General features: G+C 35.2%; 1 protein-coding gene across 6 annotated transcripts in view; it reads left to right on the forward strand.

Annotated features, from left to right (window-relative positions):
* The window catches only part of DIAPH2 (diaphanous related formin 2), a 949,436-nt gene that overhangs the window by 600,144 nt on the left and 323,628 nt on the right, over positions 1-25,664 (forward strand). For all 6 annotated transcript variants that reach the window (XM_073885915.1, XM_025876973.2, XM_073885914.1 and 3 more), the window contains one exon: positions 23,940-24,064. In XM_073885915.1, coding sequence (XP_073742016.1) covers positions 23,940-24,064 — 125 coding nt within the window. The remainder of the gene's footprint in view (positions 1-23,939; positions 24,065-25,664) is intronic.

A 25,664-nucleotide genomic window follows, 5' to 3' on the forward strand; every position in this document is an offset into this window, starting at 1 on the left:
AAATGTGCTATCTAGGCAGGTGTGGGCAAGCAGACTTAAAAGATAGTAGCCAATTCTGAAATCCTTGGAACTCAGATTGCTTCATGAAGGTATTTAAGCTCTAGAAACCAGAATCTAGAAACCAATCTAGAAACTGGTTTAGATGTGGTATTTATGCAAGTGGGCCTCTGTAGAAAGCCAATTAGAGGATCCTAATTCAAATAGAATACCTTAGCTCTACATCAAAAAGATTGTCGAATGAATATTATTTATATTTTTCAGTTAAAATATTTAAGATATGTATCATGTTTTATGAACACCTGCTTTAACTGAACTCTGATTAATTGGCCTTGCCTGATTTTCTAATTATCTTCTCAGTCATGCCTAGTATATTAAAAACTTCATTGCTACTCACTCATATTCACTAGAAATGGTAACTTTATAGTCTAAGTCCATATTTTCTTTCTTTCTACAGTATAAAAATGGGCCATTGTGTGTTTATACCTTGAAGATACTTTTCTTTCCTCCCAAGACAAACTCAACTTCCATAGTCTGTTGTCCATTTTACCCATTTATGCTATTAAAAAAAAAAAAACTTGAAGGTGTCTTTCTTGATTCTCTCTTGTGTCTATCATGTTACCAGTAGCATACAGACCATCTATCTGCAGGGGAGAATCTCATGGTGGCTTGAGCATAATTTTATTGGCAATCTAGCATCAGAGATAAATAGGGAGAACTTCTGATGGGGCCTAAGCATAATACATTTGGTGAGAAAGATGTAATGCATCTGCTCTAGAGGAACTTAACATTCTTATTAACATTCTTATTGAAGAGATAGGATTTACAGATAAGAAACACTTAAGGAACAATATGAAACCCAGATGCTTAGATTTTGCAGGGCAGATTATACCTTTTCTAGGAACTAAGAGAAGGAAGAACTAAAAAACGTAATTATGGTCCAACCCCAGAATGTTTACCCCTCTTAATGGTTGAATAAAAGAATGGCTCAGGAAGACTTGAAGCCTATAGGTATTATCAATAGAATGCTCTTTTCACTGTAATTGATAAAATATAACGCTACAAAAATAAATGCTATGTTAGGAATTACATAATATACTTAAAAACATACCAGGACTTGTTTTTGAAAGGTAAAGAATGAATATATGATTGAAAGCATGCAATGTCAAAGGTGGTCAGTGAAGTCAAAAGAATTTATCTTCTTCGAATGGAATTAGAACTCATTCCATCATCTGTACCTTGGTGCATAGATGTATTGGCCAACAAAAATGGCAGTTTCATATGATTCAGCCATTACATTTACATTCAGAATTCCCTCGAGGACATTAATCAGTAGAAATGTGTGTGTGTGTATTCATTCCAATAGTCATTTAATGTATATAAGTATGCCATAACAATATAGAAAATATGTTAACATTAAAATTTATGTATCATTTATTCATTCACATAACACAATCAGCATTAACAAAATACCTTATCTATTCATGGCACTAAGCATAATATAAGACTTACAAATATCATTGAAGCAATGAGGGTCAACATGACACATGAATAACATAAAGGTATTTCCCCATGCTGTCTAGTTATTATTTAGGACTTGATGTAGTTTATTCTTAGCTGACTAATAATGGATAGTAACATTTCATTTCACCTACTATTTATCCATTTATTCATTTTTCACCCACTATTTATCCATTTATTCATTTCACCCACTATAATAGTTCATTTCACACACTGTTTATTCTTACTAAGTATGAGGTACTATGCTAGGCTCAGTGAGAAGTATAAAAAGTACCCCTTATGTTCGAGAAAGTGATATGAAATAATTACCCTGATAAAATGATTGGAAAGGATTGAATCAGGATGACTTTAAGAGAAAGTTTTTAAAGACTTATTTCAGACAGGTCTTAGTTTATTACAATTCTAGCAAAGTCAAAGTTACATGTGATAGTGAATACTAGAGCAAAGCAAGGAGATTCTTTAGATCACATAAGAAGAGGCAATAATCAAAAAGTGAAACCCATTTGTTACGTTCAGGTTAGTGAATATAAGGCATACTTAAATAAAACTGACTGCAGAATTGAGATCCAGTTTTTAAAAGTTCAGGTTATCCCTAGGCAAATGCTTAAATCCTTAAGCTATTTATATTATTAAGTCTTGCCCTTGAATTTATATTAGAAAATTCATCAGGTGCATGGAGCAGATCTTTGGGAGGAATATGGTAGTTTTCTGCCTAATACTTAAACTTCTGACTGCGAATAATATGAGATCCTGAGTTCTAAAATGATTGGGGTCATATGCTGGATTCTGTTTTTATGGCAGAAAATTTAAAAACACTGTTTTTGTGAGGAGATAATTCATGTAGAAAATGAAGTCTGTTGATGTAAAAGAAGCAAAAAAAAAATAGTGTTTTCCAACTTTGCCCATTGCTCTAGTATTACTCATTAGTGTATGCTTACTTTTTTTTTCTTTCTAAGATTATACCCTTTATTAGGCAGCAATATTCTGCTAATGGAGAAAATGAGCACTTTACAATTACGTACATAAGACATAGTTTTTCTATTTCTGAAAAGCAATAGAGAGCACTCTTTCCCCCCAAATGAATAAAATCTCAAAATTAGCATCTCTGTACTTCGCTACTCATTAAAGTGTGACACTAGTAACAATTTGCAAAGAGAAAATTGTAGAAATGCAATAAAACAAGATTATGGCAAAATTGAGATTTCTCTCTCTATGTCATGTTAAAAATGTAGCTGAGCGCTGGTCTTTGCAAGATCAATGAAAGATCTCTGCATGAAATGTGCTTTGCATATTTAAAGAATTGATTAAAATTGTAGCTTTTAACCTACACCACAAAGAGAAAGAAATAGCATAACATGGATTCAGCCATTATCTGTTTATGTAGACTCCACATGTTCACCAGAAGGACACTAGTACATTTTTAATTCTGAGACAGTAATGCTGGTGTATGAAGTTTATAAAAGCTATTTCATTTTATGTCCACCATGGAGATTGTGACTATTTTTTTCTTTAATATTTGGGATAGAACTATAGTCTCCTATTAATTTGTATTACTTTAATGCAGTCTATCCTAAAAACCTCTTGGTTTGTGTTCAGCATATTAGTCATATGCATTAGTTTCTCATTATATTCTCTAACCTATGGTAGTTTGGGAGACTTGAAATGTAACTGAAGGATTTAATTTTAACTCATAATATCAGGGAATGATATAGTGACCTCAGTGTTCTAAGGAAGATCCTCCCTGCCCGCACAGGCATTTGTGAGACGGACTGAAAGCGTGGAGACCAGTTGCAGTAGGTTAGGCGATGTGACCTTCAGAAAAGTGGCAGATGCTATGAAAAAGGCAAAGATGGATGCTAAAAGGCACTTTGAACAATAACTATTGATGAGAATTGGCGACCAGCTGGATGTGGTTAATAAAAAGGATAAAGAGTAAAAACTATTTGTGGTTTTAAGCAGTGATAGCTGAAAGAATAGTGGTACCATTGGGGAAAACAGGATAATCAGAAATAGATTTTGGTTTCTGGGGGAAAGTGGTTGTTCGGGTTTGGATATGTTGCTTATAAGGACATGGAACACCCAGTTGGATGTGTTTAGTTGAAATGTGAAAAGAGAAGACTGTTCTTCAAATAAGTTTGGGGCTTGGATATAGAGATTTGGGAATCCTCAGCTTATATATCACAAAAGTCTTTGTGTAAAATAATGCATTAAGATAAAGAGTTTATAAAGATCAGAGGCTATTGGGAATGTTCCCATCTAGATAGTGGGAAGAAGCATAGAAGGCAGCAAATGAAAGTTTGGTCATACTGATCTATAGAAAGAAGGAGGTTTTTATTTGGAACTGAAGCAGCATTAAAGTATTGGCCTCAGATAATTTTTCCATATGTTAGGTAGTCATTGCTTTTCATATAAAAGCTATGAAATCTTCACAGATATTATAATAAAGGTACCTAGAAATATTCCACCAAAAAAATTGCTAGAACTGATAGACAAATTCAGTAAAGTCACAGGATACAAAATCAATGTACAGAAATCTGTTGCATTTCTATATACCAATAATGAAGCAGCAGGAGAAATCAAGGAATTGATCCCATTTACAACTGCACCCAAAATAATAAGATACCTAGGAATAAACCTAACCAAAGAGGTAAAAGATCTATACTTTGAAAACTATAAAACACTGATGAAAGAAATTGAAGAAGACACAGAGAAATGGGAAACATTCCATGCTCACAGATTGGAAGAACAAATACTGTTAAAATGTCTATACTACCCAAAGCAATCTACACATTTAATGCAATCCCTATCAAAATACCACCAGCATTTTCCACAGAGCTAGAACAAACAATCCTAAAATTTGTATAGAACCACAAAAGACCCCAAATAACCACATCAGTCTTGAAAAAGAAAAGCAAAGCTGGAGGCATCACAATTCCAGACTTCAAGTTATATTACAGAGCTATAGTGATCAAGACAGTATGCTAGTGGCACAAAAACAGACATATAGATCAGTGAAACAGAATAGAAAACCCATAAATGAAACCACAATCAGGTGGTGAATTAATCTTCGAAAAAGCAGGAAAGAATATCCAATGGAATAAAAGACAGTCTCTTCAACAAATGGTGTTGGGAAAAGTGGACAAGCATGTGCAAAAACTGGACCACTTTCTTACACCATACACAAAAATAAACTCAAAATGGATTAAAGACATAAATGTGAGAAAGGAAACTATTAAAATCCTAGAGGAGAACACAGACAGTAACCTCTTTGACATTGGCCTTAGCAACTCCTTTCTAGGTGTGTCTCCTGGGGCAAGGGAAACAAAAGCAAAAATGAACTATTGGGACTTCAACAAGATAAAAACCTTCTGCACAGCCAAGGAAACAATCAACAAAACTGAAAGGCAACCTTTGGAATTGGAGAAGATATTTGTAAATGACACATCTGATAAAGGGGTAGTATGCAAAATATATAAAGAACTGATTCAACTCAACACCCGCAAAATAATCCAATTACGAAATGGGCAGAAGACATGAATAGACATTTTTCAAAGAAGACATGCAGATGGCTAACAGATGTATGAAAAGATGCTCAGCATCTCTCATCATCAGAGAGATACAAAGGAAAACTACAATGAGATATCGCCTTGCACCTGTCAGAATGGCTAAATTAACAACAGAAGAAACAACAGGTGAGAGGATGTGGAGAAAGGTGAACTCTCTAACACTGTTCTTGGGAGGATGCAGACTGGTGCAGCCACTCTGAAAAACAGTATGGAGGTTCCTCAGGAAGTTAAAAATAGAACTACCCTATGACCTAGCAATTGCACTACTAGGTATTTACCCAAAGGATACAAAAATACTGATTTGAAGGGGCACATGCACTCCAATGTTTATAGCAACATTATCAACAATTGCCAAACTATGGAAAGAGCCCAAATGTCCATAGACTGATGAGTGGATAAAGAAAATGTGGTATCTATATATACAATGGAATATTCCTCAGCCATAAATAAGAATGAAATCTTGCCATTTGCAACGATGTGGATAGAGCTAGAGTGTGTTATGCTAAGCAAAATAAGTGAATCAGAGAAAGACAAATACCATATGATTTCACTCATGTGGAATTTAAGAAATGAAATAGATGAACATAGGGGAAGAAAAGGGAGAAGCAAACCATAAAACAGACTCAACTGTAGAGAACAAAATCAGGGTTGCTGGAGGGGAGGTAGGCAGGGGGATGGGTTAAATGGGTGATGAGGATTAAGGAAGGCAGTTGTTTTGATGAGCACAGGGTGTTGTATGTAAGTGATGAATTACTAGATTCTATACTTGAAACTAATGTTACACTGTATGTTATCTAACTGGAATTTAAATGAAATGAAAAAAAAAGAAAAGTTATATACTGTGGGCCTAAAATTAACATAATTATTTTTATGAGTTGATAGAATTCTAATAAATACAGTATCCCTGCTATAGAAGAGCGCCATTCCTGGTAAGTTTCCTATCAAAAATATATGCCATGTACTGTACTTTGCTTTCTAAATATTACATTTATACATAGAAACTTAAGAGTCAGGGAGGTATTTTGTCCCCAGCCGGCTGCCAAGCACATTTTCCGTGTAGCAACATTTCTAAAACCAACTCAAGTTGGTTTTTTTTTTTTTTTTGCACTGTTTACAAAGAGTTTCACAATTCATTTCTATCTTTACTACTACCCTACGAGATCAGCAAGGCAGGTGGTATTATTCTTGTTGTACACGTAACAAAACAGCCTCAAAGAGTTGTTTAAATGTGTTGTCAAAAGTCATATGGGAAGTAAGTGGGACCCAGGTCTTCTGCTTCCAAGACCATCTTTCTTTTTGTTGTTACTGTGCTGTCCCACATTTATTATACATTCCCTGGAGACTCCTATAAGTGAAACTTTAAAATTTCATCAAAGCAAATCCTAAAGGTGCATGATGAATTTATTTTCTGTTTTACTGAGTAAAAACCCATTTAGGTAATATCCCATACAGTAGGTCAGGTGAAGTGACTAGGGGGCTCTTTTGGACACATTTTGAGGCATACTAATTATTTCAGGCTTTTTGAGTAAATTACTCTTGAACTGGTTCTTATTGGTACCCTCCAGAGGCCCAGGAGAGTTAATTGGCTTATAAAACATATGTGGATTGCACTCAGGGAATACTTCACTTACTTCTTAACATCGGGATGTACAGTTTTATTTTTTTACTGTTATGTATCCATGACTGAAAACTGTATCCATTTAAAAATACATTCAGTAAATAAACAGTATGTATATAATTAAGAATAATTTACTGTAGCTCTGTGACACTATAAAAATGTTTAAAGAAAGAAAAGAAAAAGAAAAAACTTTCAAATTTATAACACCATGTTAAAAATATCCCAGTGTATCTCTAAAACTTATGAATTCAATGTAATTTAAATAACTAAAAAACATTTTTTACAGTAACACTCCTGTCTCATTTTGAAAGAATTACCAATTATTTTTATATTATCTACTTTGAAAATATTGAAAACAAAATTATTCAAGATGTTTGTGTGAATGTCAGTCTATGAACCAAAAGTTTTTGTCAATCTGCATTCCCTCAGAGAGATAATAAAATATCACTCTGCTAAAATCTGATTTTCACCTTATGCTAATCATACCCTTTTCCTCAGACTTCTACTCCCTTCTAAACATAACTCTCCATCAAAACAGGAAGCAAAATGCAAACATCCTCCAAGAAGGAAAATTATAAAAATACAAAAGCAAGAAATACATGTTTACTTAGTTGAAAATAGGAGGTGAAAGCTGATGACTTCACCATTGAAGATGAGTCCCATTCTACAGTTTGGTCTCAAAGTTCCTTGGCTTTGATTCCATCAGCATGAATTTTTCTCCCCATTTCAGCCCCCTCATAAGCATATAAATTAGATTTTTTTTTAAGATTTCATTTATTTATTTGAGATAGAGAGAGTGAGCACAGAGTGAGAGGGAGAAGCAGATTCCCTGCTGTGCAGAGAGCCCGATGTGGGACTCCATCCCAGGAATCTGAGATCATGATCTGAGCTGAAGGCAGACGCTTAACTGACTGAGCCACCCAGGTGCCACAAGTAATAGACTTTGTCATCACAAAGAATATGGCTCCCTCCCAGATCTCAAGCTTTGAAATGTAGCTTTATATCCACAGTCATCCTCACATACCCCTTGCCTCTCAAACCTCAATATGAGACTCATAATGAGTCTATTGGCTTCATTATGATTTTACCTGCACCCTTCCTTATCCTTTCCCTTTTCTTCCAACCTATTAGTTCCCCTCTGGCTGCATTCATAATGTAACCTAATATATACATTTCAAGCACACACTGTCTAGAACTGTGGAATCCCATACTTTTCCCCAAACCCCCCTCCTTTAGCATTTTGTCATTCACACCCTGCTATTTCTGTTGCTCTGTTTAATTCCAAGTCCTGCAAAGATGACAAAATCACACAGCCCACCTGATGGGATCCACTATCCCATGATTTCTAACCTTAGTTTCCTAATGATGTTGGTATAGCTTTTCATTTAACTCCAATTCCTTCTTTTATTTTTTCTACAACAATAATTTCAAACTGTGTTTTTGTTTGGATGGTTCATCTTGGGGTATTGGTTTTTTTTTAAGCTCCCAAGCCCATCCTCCATATACCCAAAAGATCATGTTTCCTCATTCTTGACTGAGAAGATGGAAACTGTCCCTTTCACTTACAGACACTTGTTGCAAGGAATACATTACCCTGCTTCATTTTGCAAATTTTCTTACTTCCTACTCTGTAATGTGTTATAGTCTGACTGATACTGTCATCAATTTATGCATCCTTATGTGTACTTGTTTTAGTCTCTACAAAATTACAAGCTCCCTGAGGGCAAGGTTGTTCCTATTTCAGGTCCTTGTCCTTTTCTGTTGCAATGTTGTTTCATTAGCAGACACTAAATATGTGTTAAATTAAGGACATAAAAGAACTTCATGTACCAGGTTTAGCTTATGCTTTCCTTACTTGGAAATGTTGCTTAACTAAAACTTCCCTTTTCTTACTCCTAAGAGGAAGTAGAGCATATTGGTAAGAGCACAGACTTCAAATACTTGGTACAGGACTTTGAGGAAATTATCTAATCTCTCTTTGCCTCAGATTTATCTTATGTAAATAGAGATAATAACAGGATATATCTCATAGGGTGATTATGAGAATGAAATGAGTACATTTGTAGGTGTAACACTGGGATGAGTAACTTGGGAACTTCCTGAAATATATTGGAGTATCGTTATAAAGCCCATGTTAACTACAAATAGGTTAGTTATTTAAGATACATCTTGGTCAAATATTAGATCTTCAAAAAAGCCTGAAAGGAAGTATAAGGTATCATGTTGGTGAATTTGATTTGGATCCCTCTGTGTTATTCTGAGAAGTGATCCTTTGGCCATGAGATTAAGTTTTGTATTGCTTTATAGTGGCTTATTTTTCCTTTGTAGTGACAGGTTTACAGGACCCGGCTTTGAGTTTCTGCATGCATGCATTGCTGTTATATTTTATTTACTTAATTTGAAGATTTTTAAAATAAATTTTGCCAGGGGTACCTTGATTCTGTCTGTGGTATTGTGCTAACGATAAAAATATTTTTTAGTCCTATTAAATTATTCTATTGATGCATTTGGCAGAATAAACATATATAATCAACTTCACCTTGTGTAATTCACAGTATGCATTTTACCCCCAGAAGATTAGAAGCAGACATTGTAAAGAGATACAGTTGTATTGTGATAGTAGAGGAACCAGAAATCCAGTGACCTGTCTGTGTATACATGGGCAATCACTTTTGGTTTCTCTGTCTCCATATCCTCATAAGAGATCTGGACTAGGAAATTGCTGAGGTTCTTGCTGATATCCCTCCCAAGAGTGCATTTTTTTTCTAGAGCATGGGCTAGTTGCCAGAGGTGGTGGGGAGCAGGGTGCAAGAAATGGGTGAAGGTGGTCAAAAGTTACAGTCTTTCAACTTTAAGATAAATAAGTGCTGGGGGATGCCTGGGTGGCTCAGTCAGTTAAGCGGCTGCCTTCGGCCCGGGTCATGATCCCAGGGTCCTGGGATTGAGTCCCACATCGGACTCCTTGCTCAGCGGGGAGCCTGCTTCTCCCTCTCTCTCCCTCTGCTTGTGCTCTCTCTGTCAAATAAATAAAATCTTTAAAAAAAAAAGATAAATAAGTGCTGGAGATGTAATCCACAGCGTGGTAACTATAGTTGCTAAGAGAGTAAATTACAAAACTTCTTATCACATACAAAAAATTGTAACTGTGTGAGATCATGAATATTGACTAAATTTATTGTTGTAATCATTTCACAATATATACATATATCAAATCATTATGTTATATACCCAAAACTAATGGAATGTTATGTCAATTATATCTCAACAACAATAACAAAAATAGAATACAGGTAAGCAACCTCTTTCCATAAAGAGTTAGATATTAAATATTTTAGGCTTTGCAGACCACATAGAAACCCTGTCACCAGGGATGGTGCAAAAGCAGCTATAGACAACATATAAATGACCATGTTCTTTACTTATGGACACCGAAATTTGAATTTCATGCAACTTTTATGTGTCACAAATATTATTTTTTCCAACCACTTATAAATATAAAAATCATTCTTATCTAAAGGTCTATACAATAACAGTGAGCCAGAGGCGCCTGGGTGGCTCAGTCGGGTAAGCATCTGACTTCATCTCAGGTCATGATCTCAGGATCCTGGGATCAAGCCCCTCGGGATTCCACGCTCATCAGGGAGTCTGCTTGTCCCTCTGTCCCTCCCCCAGCTCATGCTCTCTCCCTTTCTCTTTCTCTCTGAAATAAATAAATAAAATCTTTAAAAAAAATAGTGAGCTGCATTTGGCCTGAGGGCAGTGCCATCCCTTGATCTAGAATACCCAATTTATAGGTATATATAGTTGAGGACATATAAATATTTCATAGTATTCACGACCATTTTCACTTTCCTTTCCCTTATTTTGTAAATGATTATGACGCATTTGAAAAATGCAAATGGCCTTTGACCAAATTATGTGTGTATATGTGCTTATATATGTTTTTGGCAGAATACTTCTAAGTCTTTGGGCTTTTTATTCATCTTTTATTTGCCTAATGTTTTCCCACCTGTATAGATGAATGAAAATTTTCAATAGTTTTTCTTTCATGACTTTCAAGACTGGTTGCTAATTAAATTACAGAAAAGTGTCTGTAGCCCTTGTGTATTTGATGAGTCTCTTTTTGCAGGGATGGAGGGACTTTTTAGGAACATATTTGAATACATAGAGAATTCTGAATAACACAGTTCATTTATTTGAGTCTAATGAAAGAAGACAGATTTAAAACAACCTTTGTGCCTCTAAGGTAGTTTATTCAGAACCAAGGCATATACAGTGATTTTTTGGGGGGGTGGGGTAGGCATTGCTTCATAGAATCTCTCTATAAACTTAGAGGAGAATCTCTCATTGGGAGAAATTGGGAATCTCTCATTCCCTTCTTTGTTAGCTGTCAGATCACCCCACATCCCAATATTCTACTCTGTAAAATGCAAAATGAGAAGGGCTCTGAGGAGTACTGCACCTGCGGGCTGTGCTGTTAGGAGGCGAGACAGGGAGCCAGATAAAGGAAAGGCCACATCATCTTCCTGGCCCCCACACAGGCCCCCACTCTACCAGCGAGTCCCCCATGTGGCCAGAGGCCATTGGCCATACTGTTCTGATTCAAGGTTCGAGTGGCTACCTGGAGTACAACCCACCCTCTAAGCTTGGCCTTGACCCTGACCACCTGCATTTCCCCCAGATGCCCCAGATGCTGTTTGGCCCTCAGCTGCCTGAAGACCTGCAACTCGGCCTGCTCTTCTTCTCCTTGGGGTCTTCCTTACTCTTACCCTGGCTTCCCACCTGCAGGGAGCCCCCTGCCATCCAGCTGCCACTGGAATCACAGCCCCTGTCATCTCTGTCCCTTTGCTAGTACCATGTTTGCTCCCACCTCTCTTAGTCCTTGAGCTCGCAGGGTGAGGGCCATAGCTGCCCTGAGGATTATTATGTTCTCCAGCTTGGTCTTCTACCCTGGTGTAGAGTAGGTGCCTAATAAATGTGTAAGAATGAAAAAATGAATGAATGAATGAATGAATAAATAAATAAAATGCAGAATGAACATGTGAGTGATATGGGGGTAACATTCAAAGTTAGGAAGTTTCTTTCTATTTAGAAAGAGGTTATTAAAATACATAACACAGTTAAGATCATACTGTATATAAACTTCAATATGATTTCTTTCATTTGATGTCAGTGAGATCACAAGTATTCTTCTGTTAAAGTTTTTATGAATTTTGCATTATTGTTTATATAATTATCATTCATTTCATTGCACTAAAGTTTTTAATCATTCTCCTATTGCTGGTCATCTAGACTTGAATTTTTATGCTACTTTAAATAAGACTAACCAGATGATTTTCTGTGGCCAAAATTCCTGGTTTCTCTTTCAGGCTTTTTCTTGAAAACAGCTTTTAACAACTAGTATCACTGTGTCAAAGGTTATTAATATTTATAAGCCTCTTTCTAATTCTTTCCTAGAAAATTTATAATTTTTTTCCTGTTGGCATTGTATGAGAGTTCCTATAACTGTGCCATCAGTGGTACAAGGTAGTCAACACTTTAAAAACCATGTTTGCTAATTGGATAAATGAGAGAAATGGTGTCTCAGTTCAAACAAAATTTATTAAGCACTTACTTTTACAGGTACAGTGTTAGAGGCTGAGAATAGGAAGATATTTTTATAAGTCTCACTCTGCTTTCAAGGAACTAAATTTCTCTTGAGAGTAGTAGCCATATAAACTATTAGAATACCGTGAAAAAAATCCATAAAGAATGAAAAGTACTATAGGAGCACTGAGAATGGCGCTAACTACATATAGAGGTGTCATGAAAAACTTCATAGAGGAATTGACCCCAAGAAGAATGGAAATTCCAGAGATAACAGAGAGTAGAATGGTAGTAGTGAGGATTGGGGGATGGGAGAAATGGAAAGATATTGGTCAAAGGGTAAAAATTTCCAGTTATAACATTAACAAGTTTGGGAAACTAATGTAGGACATGATAATTATAGCTAATAGTACAGTATTATATACTTGAATGTTGCTAAGAGAGTAGATCTTAAATGTTCTCACCACAAAATAAGATATGGTAACTATGCAATGGGATGGAAGTGTTTGCTGATGCTGTGGTGGTAATCAGTTTGCAATACATAAATGTGTCAAATCAACACATCAGACACTAAACTTACATAATGGTATGTGTCAATTATATCTCAGTAAAGCTGGGGGGAACAGCAACAAACAAAGTAAGAGATAGAATAATATTAGTTTTTTTTTAACAATATAGAGGATAATTTTTTTTAATCTGCTGAAAGAAAAATGCATTTGGGAAGTGGGAAATGGCAATGGGAGGCAGAAATTGCTTTTTTCATAACTAGACTTGTAGAATGATTTGGCTATTTAAATTAATGTATAACTGTCTTAACAATAAAAACTATGTTTAAAACTTCCACAAAGAAATAATTAAAAGTTGCTTATATTGCTTATATTCTAAAAGAAGAAGAGGAAGAAGATTAGTAATAATAATGATGACAGGAGTTCATCAGGTCAAGGTAACAAAAAGAGAGTCCAGGAAATGTGAACCAAAGAAGGGAGACATGAAACAGCTGTTCAGTATTCAGTTGCACTAAGTATGGGAGAATGGCCTTAAGTGAAAATCAGAGATAGGGAGGTAGGAGGTCGTATATTGAAGTGCTTTACATGTGTTGATCCTGTAGATGACAGGATCACAAAAGAAATTAACATGTATCTAGTTTTATAATATGCTACTTTTTATGATAACAGTTTTGTATATATTATTTTGTGTAATCCTCATGACAACCTTATGGGGTTAGAATTGTTCTCCCCCATTTCACAGATCAGAAAACTAAGGTTCACAAAGGTTAAGTGATTTGCCCAGAATCACACAACAAGTGGTGGAGAAAGAATTCCAGGTAGGTGTGTCTGACTTCCAAGGCCATGTTTTTTTTCTACCATAACATAGCACACCACTGGATTATTAAAATATTTTAAGCCTTGTGGTAGCAAAATCAGGTTTTGGTTTTTAAAGGATAATGTTAATTTTGGTTGAATGCAATTTTTTTCAAATATTGAAACATGTTTCATAATGTTTATCCAGTATGAGCTACTAGAAAAACTGTTTTGGGAAGAACATATGTGATGTCCAGGACTAAATATATTTTGTCAGTATTACCAACATGACATCTGGTCATGTGTCATGGTTAGAATTTCTTGTGATCACATCTTAAAAAGTATTATTCTGCAACTTTTAAGCATCCAAGCATATTTGATACTGAAATAGTAAGTGCTTTTGAATTTGGTGGGAAATTACAATAGACCTATATAATGAATGTTAATTTCTAGTTGTTCCAGGTTAAATGTAATGACCATTTGGGTAAATTTCTTATTTGAGTTTTCTTATCTATTACTGGCTCCAAAGAAGATAAATCTATTTGGGCAAAGGACCATGATTGTTAACCTTTATTTTAGAATACTAAAGGCTAGAGATTACAGTTGCAAATGTAACTTGCTGGCTGGCTGGAAAGATGATAATGAACCTTTTGAAATGGATAGAAACCTAGATTCATTTAAAAATATATATATAATGTAGAGATGCTAGATGGACTTTATCACATCCAGGGCAGCAATAGAATTACTGACTTGGGAACTAAAGCAGATGTGTACAGCATGCCTGTCCACTCAATACACTCAGGAGTGTAATTATATTGTTCCATTCTGATTAAAATTCAGGTAAGGATTGTTGTTGGCCTTAAAAGAACAGTTCACTAATAAAAACTCAGCAATTAATTGCATTGACCATTCAGAGAAAAACAATCAATAGTGAAAGCTAGAAATGTATTGTGGAGCTACAGCCAGGAAGAAGACATGCTTACTGTGAATATCTCAAGTAGAGCCAATGGGAGAGAAGGACCAAAGAAGGGTAAAACTTACATTGTGCTGTATGGGCTAAACCACCTTTAACCCTTCCCCTGTACCACTGTTAATGTGCCAATTATGTACACTATGAAAGGAAAACAATTGAGTCTTTCGCATTTCTCCTGCTTCTGTTGGAGAAATTCTGGCAGATATGTGCTTTGAAGGCCTGGAGCTCTTTGATTTAGTATACTCCCCACCTCCAAATGCAATTAGCTGTGTGGTTGTTATTGGCAACATTTGTTTCAAGAGAAACATAACAGCAAGACATTTTGGGGGATAAAAGTCTTACTATGAATATCTGTGGTACTTGTGCAAGTTTAAAGTAACTCACAGAAAAACAGAGTAGAGAGGAAAAATAGGAATAAATTACAAGCATAGCCCAGAGGAAAATGACCTTAACCACCATCTAGAAATATTTGTACTTGGAATGAGTCAGGGATGCAGGAATTATTACCTAGATTTATACCGCCAGAAAACTGTAGACTAAATTATATTGTAGCAATGTAATGAAACAATGTAACTATTCTGAAGTAGGCTCCGTATGCAAATGCCTTCCTATTATACACATCCAACTCAGACCCCTCTTCTGAGCTTGGGACCCATATATCCAAGCTCCCAATTATAATCTCCATTTTGATGGTCCATACAATTGAAACTAAGTAGGTCCCAAGCCAAACCCTTGATCTTTCCCCACAAATCTCTAAATGTCTCCATTTCTGTTATTCATGCCAGAAACCTGGAAATCATTCTTAGTAATTCCTTCTTCCTTACCGCTCACATTTCATCCACCCTAAGACCAGTTGGCACTACCTCTAAAATATGTACTGCAATCATCTTTGGTCACTGTAATCGAAGCCACCATCATCTTCTGTCTAGACAATAATAATTGGTTCCTAACTCGTGTCCCCTTTTCCATTATTGACCCCCTCCCTCCATTTTCCACATAGCTGCCAGAGTTGGGTTTTTTTTTAATGTAAATGTAATCAACCTCTCCTGCTCACAGCCTTTCAGTCCTTTCCCACAACTCTAGAAGACACCACCTACCCCTAGGACCCCATGTCCTCCTTTAATCCATTGTTTTGTTATTAAGCAAAAATATTTAAGGCATAATAGATTTATGAGATGATGAAACCTAGATAAAACCCTGCTCTATTTATGGACTGATTCAGTGGTGAGGAATATAGAAAATTATTACAGTTATAGCTTGGAATTGCCTTTGTTTACACTGCCAATCTCTTATCTGTGGGCATATAGTAATCCTATTAGTATCCACAGTCAGTACATGCATAAGGAAAATGTAACCATAAATTTACTCTACTCTTCCAAGCATCTTTTATCTGACTGGTAACCCTACTACCAAGCAGAAGAACTGCTACTCCAGGCAGCACTAATGTGGAGTGGATTCTAATGACTCCAACATTATGACCTCAGCACTGACATTGATTTCATGACAGCCTGCATTCAGTTTGACTGAAAGTTGATGGCTTTGTATATGTACATACGTGTGGACTTGATGCATTAGACTTGTTTTGGAAAAACCCAGTGAATTGCAAGAATATCTATGCCAAATCATATAGTCCCATTAATTTCCCTGATGAGTTCATGAATACAGTTCATGGAAAATCTGGCCACAGTCACAAAAAGTACACTCAAGAAGGCTAACATTCTTCCAATATAGCATTATAACTTTATGATGACACTATCTATGTGTTTTTAATTCTTTTCAAATAGCATGTGGAAGAAGGTATTCAAATGGTTTATCAACCCATATAATCTTTTCATACCTTATTAAGAATAAAATATACCAGGAGGAACGGCATTGTTAGTACAGTAGCCATCAAGCGATTGCTCAGATAAAATCATTTGTGAATACTTATGCAAGAAGCAGGTAGTTGTCTTGGTGTGAAATAAACAGTGCTCATTTCTCACACCCAATTTATCAGAACTTTGGTGATATTGAATATAGTTGTTTTCTACAAGTATTTATCTTTGTGACTTTTTCAATAACATCAAATATTATAGCTCAAAACTGAACACACATATAAATCTATACTCAAAATTCCAAATTTTACAATCTTATAATTTCAGATTTCTTAAATTAAGATTTTGTCCTTTCTTGTCTTAGGCAACAAGTCTACATTCTCCATAGCCCTTATTTTTCCATAATTTTACTGATTTATTTTTAAGCCCTCTTATTATAGTATTAAGTAGCCTCTTGTGACACGGTATGGTTCCCTTTTACCATCAGTGTTCTAATTCCAAGGTGAAAAAAGAACGTAGTACATCGATTTGACAAATGAAGACATTAGTATAGGATTGACATAAAGGATTTATCAGCATCTGAAGGTTCTGGCAAACTTTTCTATTGAGAATACCATTCTAGTCATTTACATAAAATCCCTAGGGGAGGATAATTCATATAGCCCAAACTCAACTCAATAAAGACTTGACTTGACCCATTAAAATGATTCCATTTTGAGGTGTGGGTGAGTGAAGGATCTTTTATTGCAAGGAAAACAACTGAGCTTTAAAAAAATTCTTCGTGATGAGAACAAACTATTCCAACAAGACTATATCCAGCATGGCTTAACAGAAGCTTCAGCTTGGATATGTATTTCCCAAACCTGGCCTTAAGCTAAGACTGTCAACAAGAGTAGGAGATTTTAGTTTGTTTTTTAGCCTTTGATTTAAAAATTCACACATACTATTTGCTGCAGGCAGAATAACAGTTGCAGAAAGGTAAAAGAACTGTGATTCTTCATGGGTAGCTTGACTGTCCACTGCTGGTGGTTTTGTGGGCAGGGTACAGAATTTTTTATTGCAAATCATTATTCAGAGGACTTCAAACTTCCCCTTCATCCTCCTTTACCCCAGTTATCCTCTAGGCATACCTTCTTCCATAGTTAGGAGCAAGGTAGTAAGGTGTAAGGTTTTTCTGTTCTTTTAGTTAGAAGGCTCCATCTTTTTAGTTTAAGAAAATGCATTCAGGCTGAAGACTTGTATAAATGTATGAACCCAGACATTGAAACATGCTTAGTGTGATTTTTAGAGTTAAACATTTATATGTGTTTATAAAGCAGTTTTCATGTTTTCTTATGGAAGTCCCACTGATCTCAGCATCCATTCAGGTCATATTATGAATCCAATTTAGAGAAACTGCACCTTATCCCCAAGGGCACACACATTAGAAGGGCAAGTGATAGTCTTTGTGAACACATATTGGGGACATATATTTTTAAATTTTATTTAATAAGGATTCTAGTTAAATTGTGTTTTCTTTTAAGGTGACTTTGTAATAATTTTTTTCTCCTAAGGATGAGTCATTTCTAATTGATTTTTGTATTATAGGAATTTTTTATTGGGGTGCCAGTTACTACTTATTTTCTTTAAAAGCCTAAGAAGCCCACAGTAATGAGCTTTTGCTATTGTTATTATATAAACACATTTGCTTCGTTTCCATGTAAATATCATTTTCATATAAAGTGAAACTGTTATAAATGCACTTAAGAAAGAATGCAACTGTGCCTATTGTTCAGGCTGCTTGTAATGTCCTTTTCTTTTTTATGTATGCTTTCTGGATGAGTCACTTTAATGTGCTGCTCAGCTGATAGTAATTCTTCAACTAAATATTTTCAGTTAAAGAAAATTATGGTGCTTATAATTATGTTGGGGCCTATTCACATATAGACTTGCAAGAGTAAATTTTTACTTGGCCTTTCTTAGAGCAAAGATGTAAGAAGTGCTGTTACTTTGTCAGTGGGTAAAATTAATAGAAATATTTAATTCAGAGAAAAAATCCTCAAGTTCCTGGAAAAGTTTTTGTATTTACATAGAATTACACATTCTACATGCTCTAGAGAATGTCAACAGAGTACTGTGATTTTTTTCCCTTAAATGTGTATCAGTTCTCTTACACAATATGTAATTGAAGAGCCTTTACATTTAAAATCCCCCTTAAAATATTTATTTTATACTTTTCTTAAAATTATGAATTAGAGCAGGCCTGTCATTTAAAATATTTTGAGTAAAGATCAGGACACTCTCATATATTTGCTTGAAGCCAGGAAAAAAGTCTATGTATATTTTTCAACTGAAGCAACTAGATAAATAAGATTTGTTGGGAAAGTTTCTCCCTACATATAACTCAAGAGAGTATACTGAGCTTAAAAGGTTATTTATGGAATACAAGGAAGGAAGCTATAATAAAGAACTTGATAGCTGTAATTTAATTTTTAGTATTATAATTCAGATTCAGTAATTCAGTAGCAGATGTAAAAAATGAAATGAGAGAAAAAAATTAAAGTGCCACCAGACGGACTAATCAGTCATTGAAAATGCCTATAGTGGGAATTTACTCAGAAAATGTTTGCACTGTCATTAAAGATCCCCTAATTTATATTAGTGAACTAAATAATGGCAGGCACAAAAATATACCCTGAGTCTGAGACGATGCAGAAGACAAGCATTTCTAACCCACTCTGGTATTTTAATGTTCTTGGGACTCTAGGTACTCTACATCTCCCCCCACCTCCAGTAAAAATATTTCGGTCTCTCTCTTGCCTCCCTCCCCCTCAGCCTCCTACACACCTTCTTTCTCTCCTTCCTTCCTTTTCTCTCTCTCAATACTAGAAGTAATGGAGGCTAGGACCTAATTATTTTTTTAAGGTTTTATTTATTTATTTGACAGAGAGAGAGAGCACAGCCGGGGGAGCAGCAGCAGAGGGAGAAGCAGGCTCCCCGCTGAGCAGGGAGCCCGATGCGGGGCCCCATCCCAGGACCCTGAGATCATGACCTGAGCTGAAGGCAGACGCTTAAACTACTGAGCCACCCAGGTGCCCCAGCTAGGACCTAATTAAATAGTTGATTGACTCCCAGCTCTTAAGACTGAAGCAAATGTACTTAAGGCAAGGGATCAGGCAGGTAAACACATGTTAATAGTAATGCTCCCCCCCAAAAACAAAACAAAACAAAACAAAAAAACAGTTATCTTTTATACAAGTCTAGAAAGCCAAAATAACTAATTTATAAATGTCACCAGAGGAATACAGGTTACTGCACAGGTTTTAATTTCCAGAAATATTTTTTAAATTTGGTACATACCTCATAGAGTTTTTGTATGGATTAGATGAGTTAATACATAAAACTAGTTAGAATAAAGTCTACACATAAGTACTCACTAAATGTTACTTATTACTTAAGAGTTCAAGTAATAACTAACCCCTATACCTTAGGAAGACCAGTTGTAGGAACTTGGGTATTTGTAGCCTGGGCAGATTAGGAAGATGGAAGTGACCAGGTCAGGGTCATAAGATCGAGCCCCATGTTGGGCTCCGCGCTCAGCATGGAGTCTGCTTGAGTTTCTCGCTCCCTCTCCCTCTGCCCTTCCCACTCATTCTCTCTCTCTCTCTCTCTCAAATAAATAAATAAATCTTTAAAAAAAGAAAGATGCAAGTGACACCTTTCCTGTAAAATAGGGAATAGACTTAATCAGTGTTGCTACAAGGCAACATGAGGACTAATTGGTAAGAGTTCAAGTAGGCTGATTTTGTTTATAAGTAAACAGAAATTTTTCTAATTATATCAGCTGTCAAGGGAATAAGCCACTTAGGGTATAGTGAATCCTCTGTTCTGGATCTAATTTATATACCACCATAGATTACTGAGCACCCCTTCTAGGCCACCCCCTACCTCCAAGCCTGGGCCACTTGTCTTGCTCCCCATCTAAAATGGGAAGTTAACACTCCTGAAACAGCATTTTACCAATGAGAGAATAGAAAATGAGAAGACACCAACAGGTGAACTGCTAACCTCCTTTAACCAACTCTTCCAAATTACGGTTTCATTTATCATATCTGGAGACCAGGACTGATTATATGATTAGTAGGGCCTAGTGAAAACTGAAAATGTGGGGCTCCATTTAAAATAAGAATTTCAAAATGGTGACAACAGAGCATTAAACAAAGTGTAGGACGCTTCTAAGCATGGAGTGATTGCATAGGTCACATGCCCATGAAGTTGGCACTGATGGAGACAACCTGGGACTCTAAGCAACCACTTGTAATTTTTGTAAAGCTATGGCCAGTTCAGTAACTTACTCTCTTGTATTCACTTTCTTCCCTTTTCCTTCATGCCCATTTCCCTCTGATTATACCCCACCTTCACCCCTAATAAGGCAAGCTTTGTTTTAGGTTCTATTTTCTAGGAATGTAGACCATGACACTGTATAACCTGAGTTTTTAAAATTTGAGAGGCTGGTCCAAATCCCTTTTAATGTTACTTCTAAGTCTAAGATACCGTAATTCCATTGATTGAAGGATATACATTTTAAATAATTGTGTTGTTCATTTAATGCAACCATGAAATTGCATGTGAGCTAGAATCCTTGGATTATTAGTCTCCAATATTTTATTTTCTTTTGTTTAGGCATAATATTACTAATTTATTAGAGGGGAAGACAAAAGAGCTTAACAAAGGTGTCCTTTCCCTTCCTTATCCCAGTTCTTTACTTTCCTATTTGTCTAAGCATCTCCTGCAACCCTGCCACCTTTACATATTATTAGACTTACTTCAACTTCCTGCTTCTTTTCCATACTCACTAGTAATTGATATGGTAACTTCCAATCATTATGATTGTGTCTACCCTGTGTATGCACACTCATTTACGGAAATAGGTATAAATTTGACATATGAGTGAAATCATATGGTATTTGTCTTTCTCTGACTTATTTTGCTTAGCATAATTCTCCCTAGCTCCATTCATGTCATTGCAAATGGCAAGATTTCATTCTTTTTATGGCTGAGTAATATTCTGTGTGTGTGCGTGTATGTGTGTGTGTGTATCTTTTTTCTTCTCAAATCTAGGGTTAGGGTGTTAGGTTATGGCCAGGGTTAGTGTTAGGGCCAGAAAACAAAACAAATAAGCAAAGAGAAGAAAGAAAGAAACAAAGCCAGAAACAAGACTCTTAACTACGGAGAACAAACTGATGGTCACTAGAGGGGAGGTGGGTGGGGCAATGGGTTAAATAGATGATGGGGGTTAAGGGGTGCTCTTGTGGTGAGAAACACCAGGTGTTTTATGAAAGTGTGGAATGACTATATTGTACACCTGAAAATAATATTACACTGTATGTTAGCTAACTGGAATTTAGATAAAAACTTATTTAAAAAAAGAAACTGAAAAAGAGTAGGCATGAATTTAAATCTGAACCAAAACTTTTTGAAATATGCATATTCATCCAACATTTATTGAGTATTATGTTTGACAAATACAGAGGGGAAAGCAAAGTATTAGATACAGATCTTACCATTATGTAGCTTGAGATTTTATAATGGAGGCTCTGTGTTTATGTGCACAAAACAAAAATTATTATCAAAGTGGAAGGTGATATGTGGAAGATCACTTGAACAAACAGAAGTGCCTATAAATGGTAGAGAATTTGGACTAGAATTCTGGAGGGACTTATAGAGGATTTAGGATTTGACATGTGAAATTGAGGAGCACAGATGTCTGGCACATATTGCTTTATTCTGAATTCAAGTTGATTAAAAATATTGTCTCTTGTTTTTTTGAGATATCTAGACTTTTGTGTGCATAGCACTTGATTAGGCTATTTCTGTACTGAACAATCAGAAGATGAATCATTGTCACCATCCCATTTTTACTACTGGAATTACTATTTCTTCTAGTGGGGGGATTACTACTGTGACCTAAATCTGGCCTTTGGGCACATTTTGTTTATTACAGAACATTTTCATGAGTTTATTTCTTTTATGTAACCTAAATGACATAACTAACTTGTGAATTTCATACCTTCAATTTTTCAACCAAGCACATGAAGAAGAACAAACCTTTTGAATAATTATTGAGACTCTAGTGGAAAAATCCAAGTGAAAAAATTCAGTTTTAAAGTAAGAGAAAATGATTTCCTCCACAGCAAACTCATCCTTTAAATAAAGCAAGCAATGATTATTGAACCATTAGTAAATTTTTGGCAAGACAAAACTCAGACTTCTCTGATAAAGAATAATTTCCAAGCTGTCAGAGCTAAACAAGTGGAACTTAATTGGAAAGAGTTATTTGAATTGACAGATTAATAGAAAAAAATTGTCTTTAGTGTTGGTGTTTGATTTTCAGTCTCTTGAACTTCCATGTATATTTAAGGCAATTTCTCCTTCTTGAGTTATAAAGGTATGGGTGTCAGTGTGATGAATTTGTGTCAGAAGAGTTTGGCTGAAATTTGCCAGGAGGTTGATTTTGTCAGTCTCTTGAATTTTTCATTGCAATTCTGATATGCCTCTGAATGAGACCAAAATTTACTTTAAAAAAAAAGAGCTGTAATATTACCCTATTTGTGTTTCACAGTACTTTAATGAAAAGAACAGTGTTTCAGAGCCTTGATTTAAAAACCAATGTCACAGTCTAACCTATTAAATTCTAATACTTAACTGTGTCTTTTCAACTAGAACTCTGCCAAATGCATTGATATTGATAGAAGTGTCTTCATTTGTAATTGGCAGTCATTCAGTAATAGTGTATCTATAAAATAGTATACGTTTAAAAAGTAACTCTGTGAAGAGAGGGCATCATAAGAGATCGGGAAAATGTGTATGTATTTAGGAGCAGTTTGAATACTCTATTTAAAATTATTGGTTGTCAATGAGGAGAGAAAAAGAAAAGTACAGATAACGTTAGGGGTAATTAAAGCAATTAATGATAGTGTTTGAGGGCACTCTGAAGCTTTGTGGGTATGGTATGTATGTGCATATGTATTCTCTGGGGTTTTGCTCTAAATCCTCTTTATGTATCAACAGTAATTTTTCACATCTCTATGCATATGAAAAGTACTAAAACAAGAACTTTTATCATAGATGTTGTTTTATAAAAATCATGATGTTTCAACAAAAGAAAAATATTTGAACCCTTTTATAATTTACCTTTATATCATTTATATAGCCAAGAACGTGCATCAATAAAGTAAGATCTCTTTGAACATTGGTTTCTCTTTAATCTTCAAATTAGATTTTAAAGAATGAAGTATTAGGAATTCCATCAATAAATTTAAATAGAAATAGCTTCATTTGAACTAATGGCTGAATAAAATGGTGACATTCTCATATTAAACATGATTTGATATATTATATTACACATTTTCACTTATTTCATAGAGAGTAGAATTTTTATGAGCAGTAATTCAGAAAAATGTGAGTTGACTTCATGAAACTATTCTACACATTAGAAAATATTTTAAATGATACTGTTTTCTTTTAGTTGTTTCATGGAATATTTGGTAAAATACTCTAAACACTTTGCACATTGTTCTTTAGTTTCAGCTCAAATTCTCAAGAGCAACCTTACAGCAATGGAACAACAAATTATTAATCTGGAACGTGACATCAAGAAATTCCCTGAAACAGAAAATCAACATGATAAGTTTGTGGAGAAGATGACAATATCCTTTATTTATTTAAGCATTTTGTTTATTAGTTTCTCTCTCTCTCTCTCTCTCTGCCTGTGTGTGTGTGTGTGCGCGCGTGTGTGCGCGTGTGTGCATGCGTGCACATGCATGTGTGTATTTACTGTGTGGTTAGTTCTAAACTTACCAGTCTATCTATTCAGGCTGTCTGGGTGAATTTGTGTATGGGCTGTTTTTGTATCAGCAGCATAAATTTTAGTTCACAGTTGTTTGGACCAGGTGGAGTAGGCAAGGAAACAATTATATAAGAAAAACACGCCATTTATCAAAGAAGCATTTCATTTGAAGGCCCACTAGATACACAAGGTAAGTCTTATAAGGCTTGATTAGACCCAAAACAAAACAAAGAATCCCCTTATATAACCAGTTGTTTAAAGGAAAGGATCACCATAAGATTTTTTGGTCAGAGACTTTTTTTTCTCTTTGCATGTGTACAGGTATTTCCTGAGGGTACACATGCATATTCAAGGGAATCAGAGGATGACTAATATCAGTAGATTGAAAGGATTGGGAAGGATAGGTAAAATGGTTGTTGGACGGAGGGATAGATGAATTGATCAGTAGATTATGTATTTCAATAACTTATAGAAGCTGTCTATATAACATTAAGCATTCTAAATAGATGTTTTTTAAACCCCTATTTTATCTACAGTATGTTCATATGAAATATAGAAATATATGAAAGAAGAACTTGAGAAATAACATTTAGCTTGAATTATTTAATGTTAAATCTGGCATCTAAAAGATAAACTACATTAGAGCTGGGTTTTTTTTTTTTTTCTATTTTGGTTTTCAAAAGTTAAAAGTCATAATCCTCTTCTAGGTGTAAATAAATATCTTGAACTGCTGATTGATCACCATTTTATATCTCTAGAGGGAATAAATACTATAAATTCTTTATCTGATAATAAGTAAATTCTTTCAACAACTATATGGCAGTCACCTTGTTTCAAGGTTAAATCTATTGCCTTTTTCTTCTGTGATATGCTTACTTTCCTGCTAAACTTAGAAATTATGGTACTGAACTCAAATTACTTGAGAATGGCAGTTTAGATTTATGTGAAAAATGGCTTTTCATTCTAAGGCTTTGGGTTCATGAATTAATACTATGTTTTATGTGGCCCGATAGTGATGCTGAGTACTTTAATAAATAGGAATACTGGAAACAGAAGTTTGTGGGTGACTGGAGGCAGGAAATCCTCAAAAATAACCTTGGATTATGTAACTTCCCACATCGGGATACTTAATGTGAAGATTTAACTTTATTGCTTTATTTAACTGTATTGCTTTATTGGATTTTTCTTACAAATATGTCATAGTCCTGTGGCTGGAAACACCACCTACATCTTTCAGCTTTTGATTTTGGTTCTTGCCTCATATATTTGAATTTAATTCCCGAACCTCTTGTTCTTTTTAACATTTTCTTCTATTGGCTTATGGCCACACAACAGCTTGCAACATTGAGGAGGCTTTGTTGCTCATTTAGAAAAAAAAAGTAATTTCAAACCCTCATGAACTTGGCCTAGACTCTTTTATTTTATTTCTGTCTTTATTCAGGTAATTAAGCACTTTAAAA

The sequence above is a fragment of the Callorhinus ursinus genome, unplaced genomic scaffold (assembly GCF_003265705.2).
Source record: "Callorhinus ursinus isolate GAN/ISIS: 27379988/994484 unplaced genomic scaffold, GSC_fseal_2.0 scaffold67, whole genome shotgun sequence".
Taxonomy (NCBI): domain Eukaryota; kingdom Metazoa; phylum Chordata; class Mammalia; order Carnivora; family Otariidae; genus Callorhinus; species Callorhinus ursinus.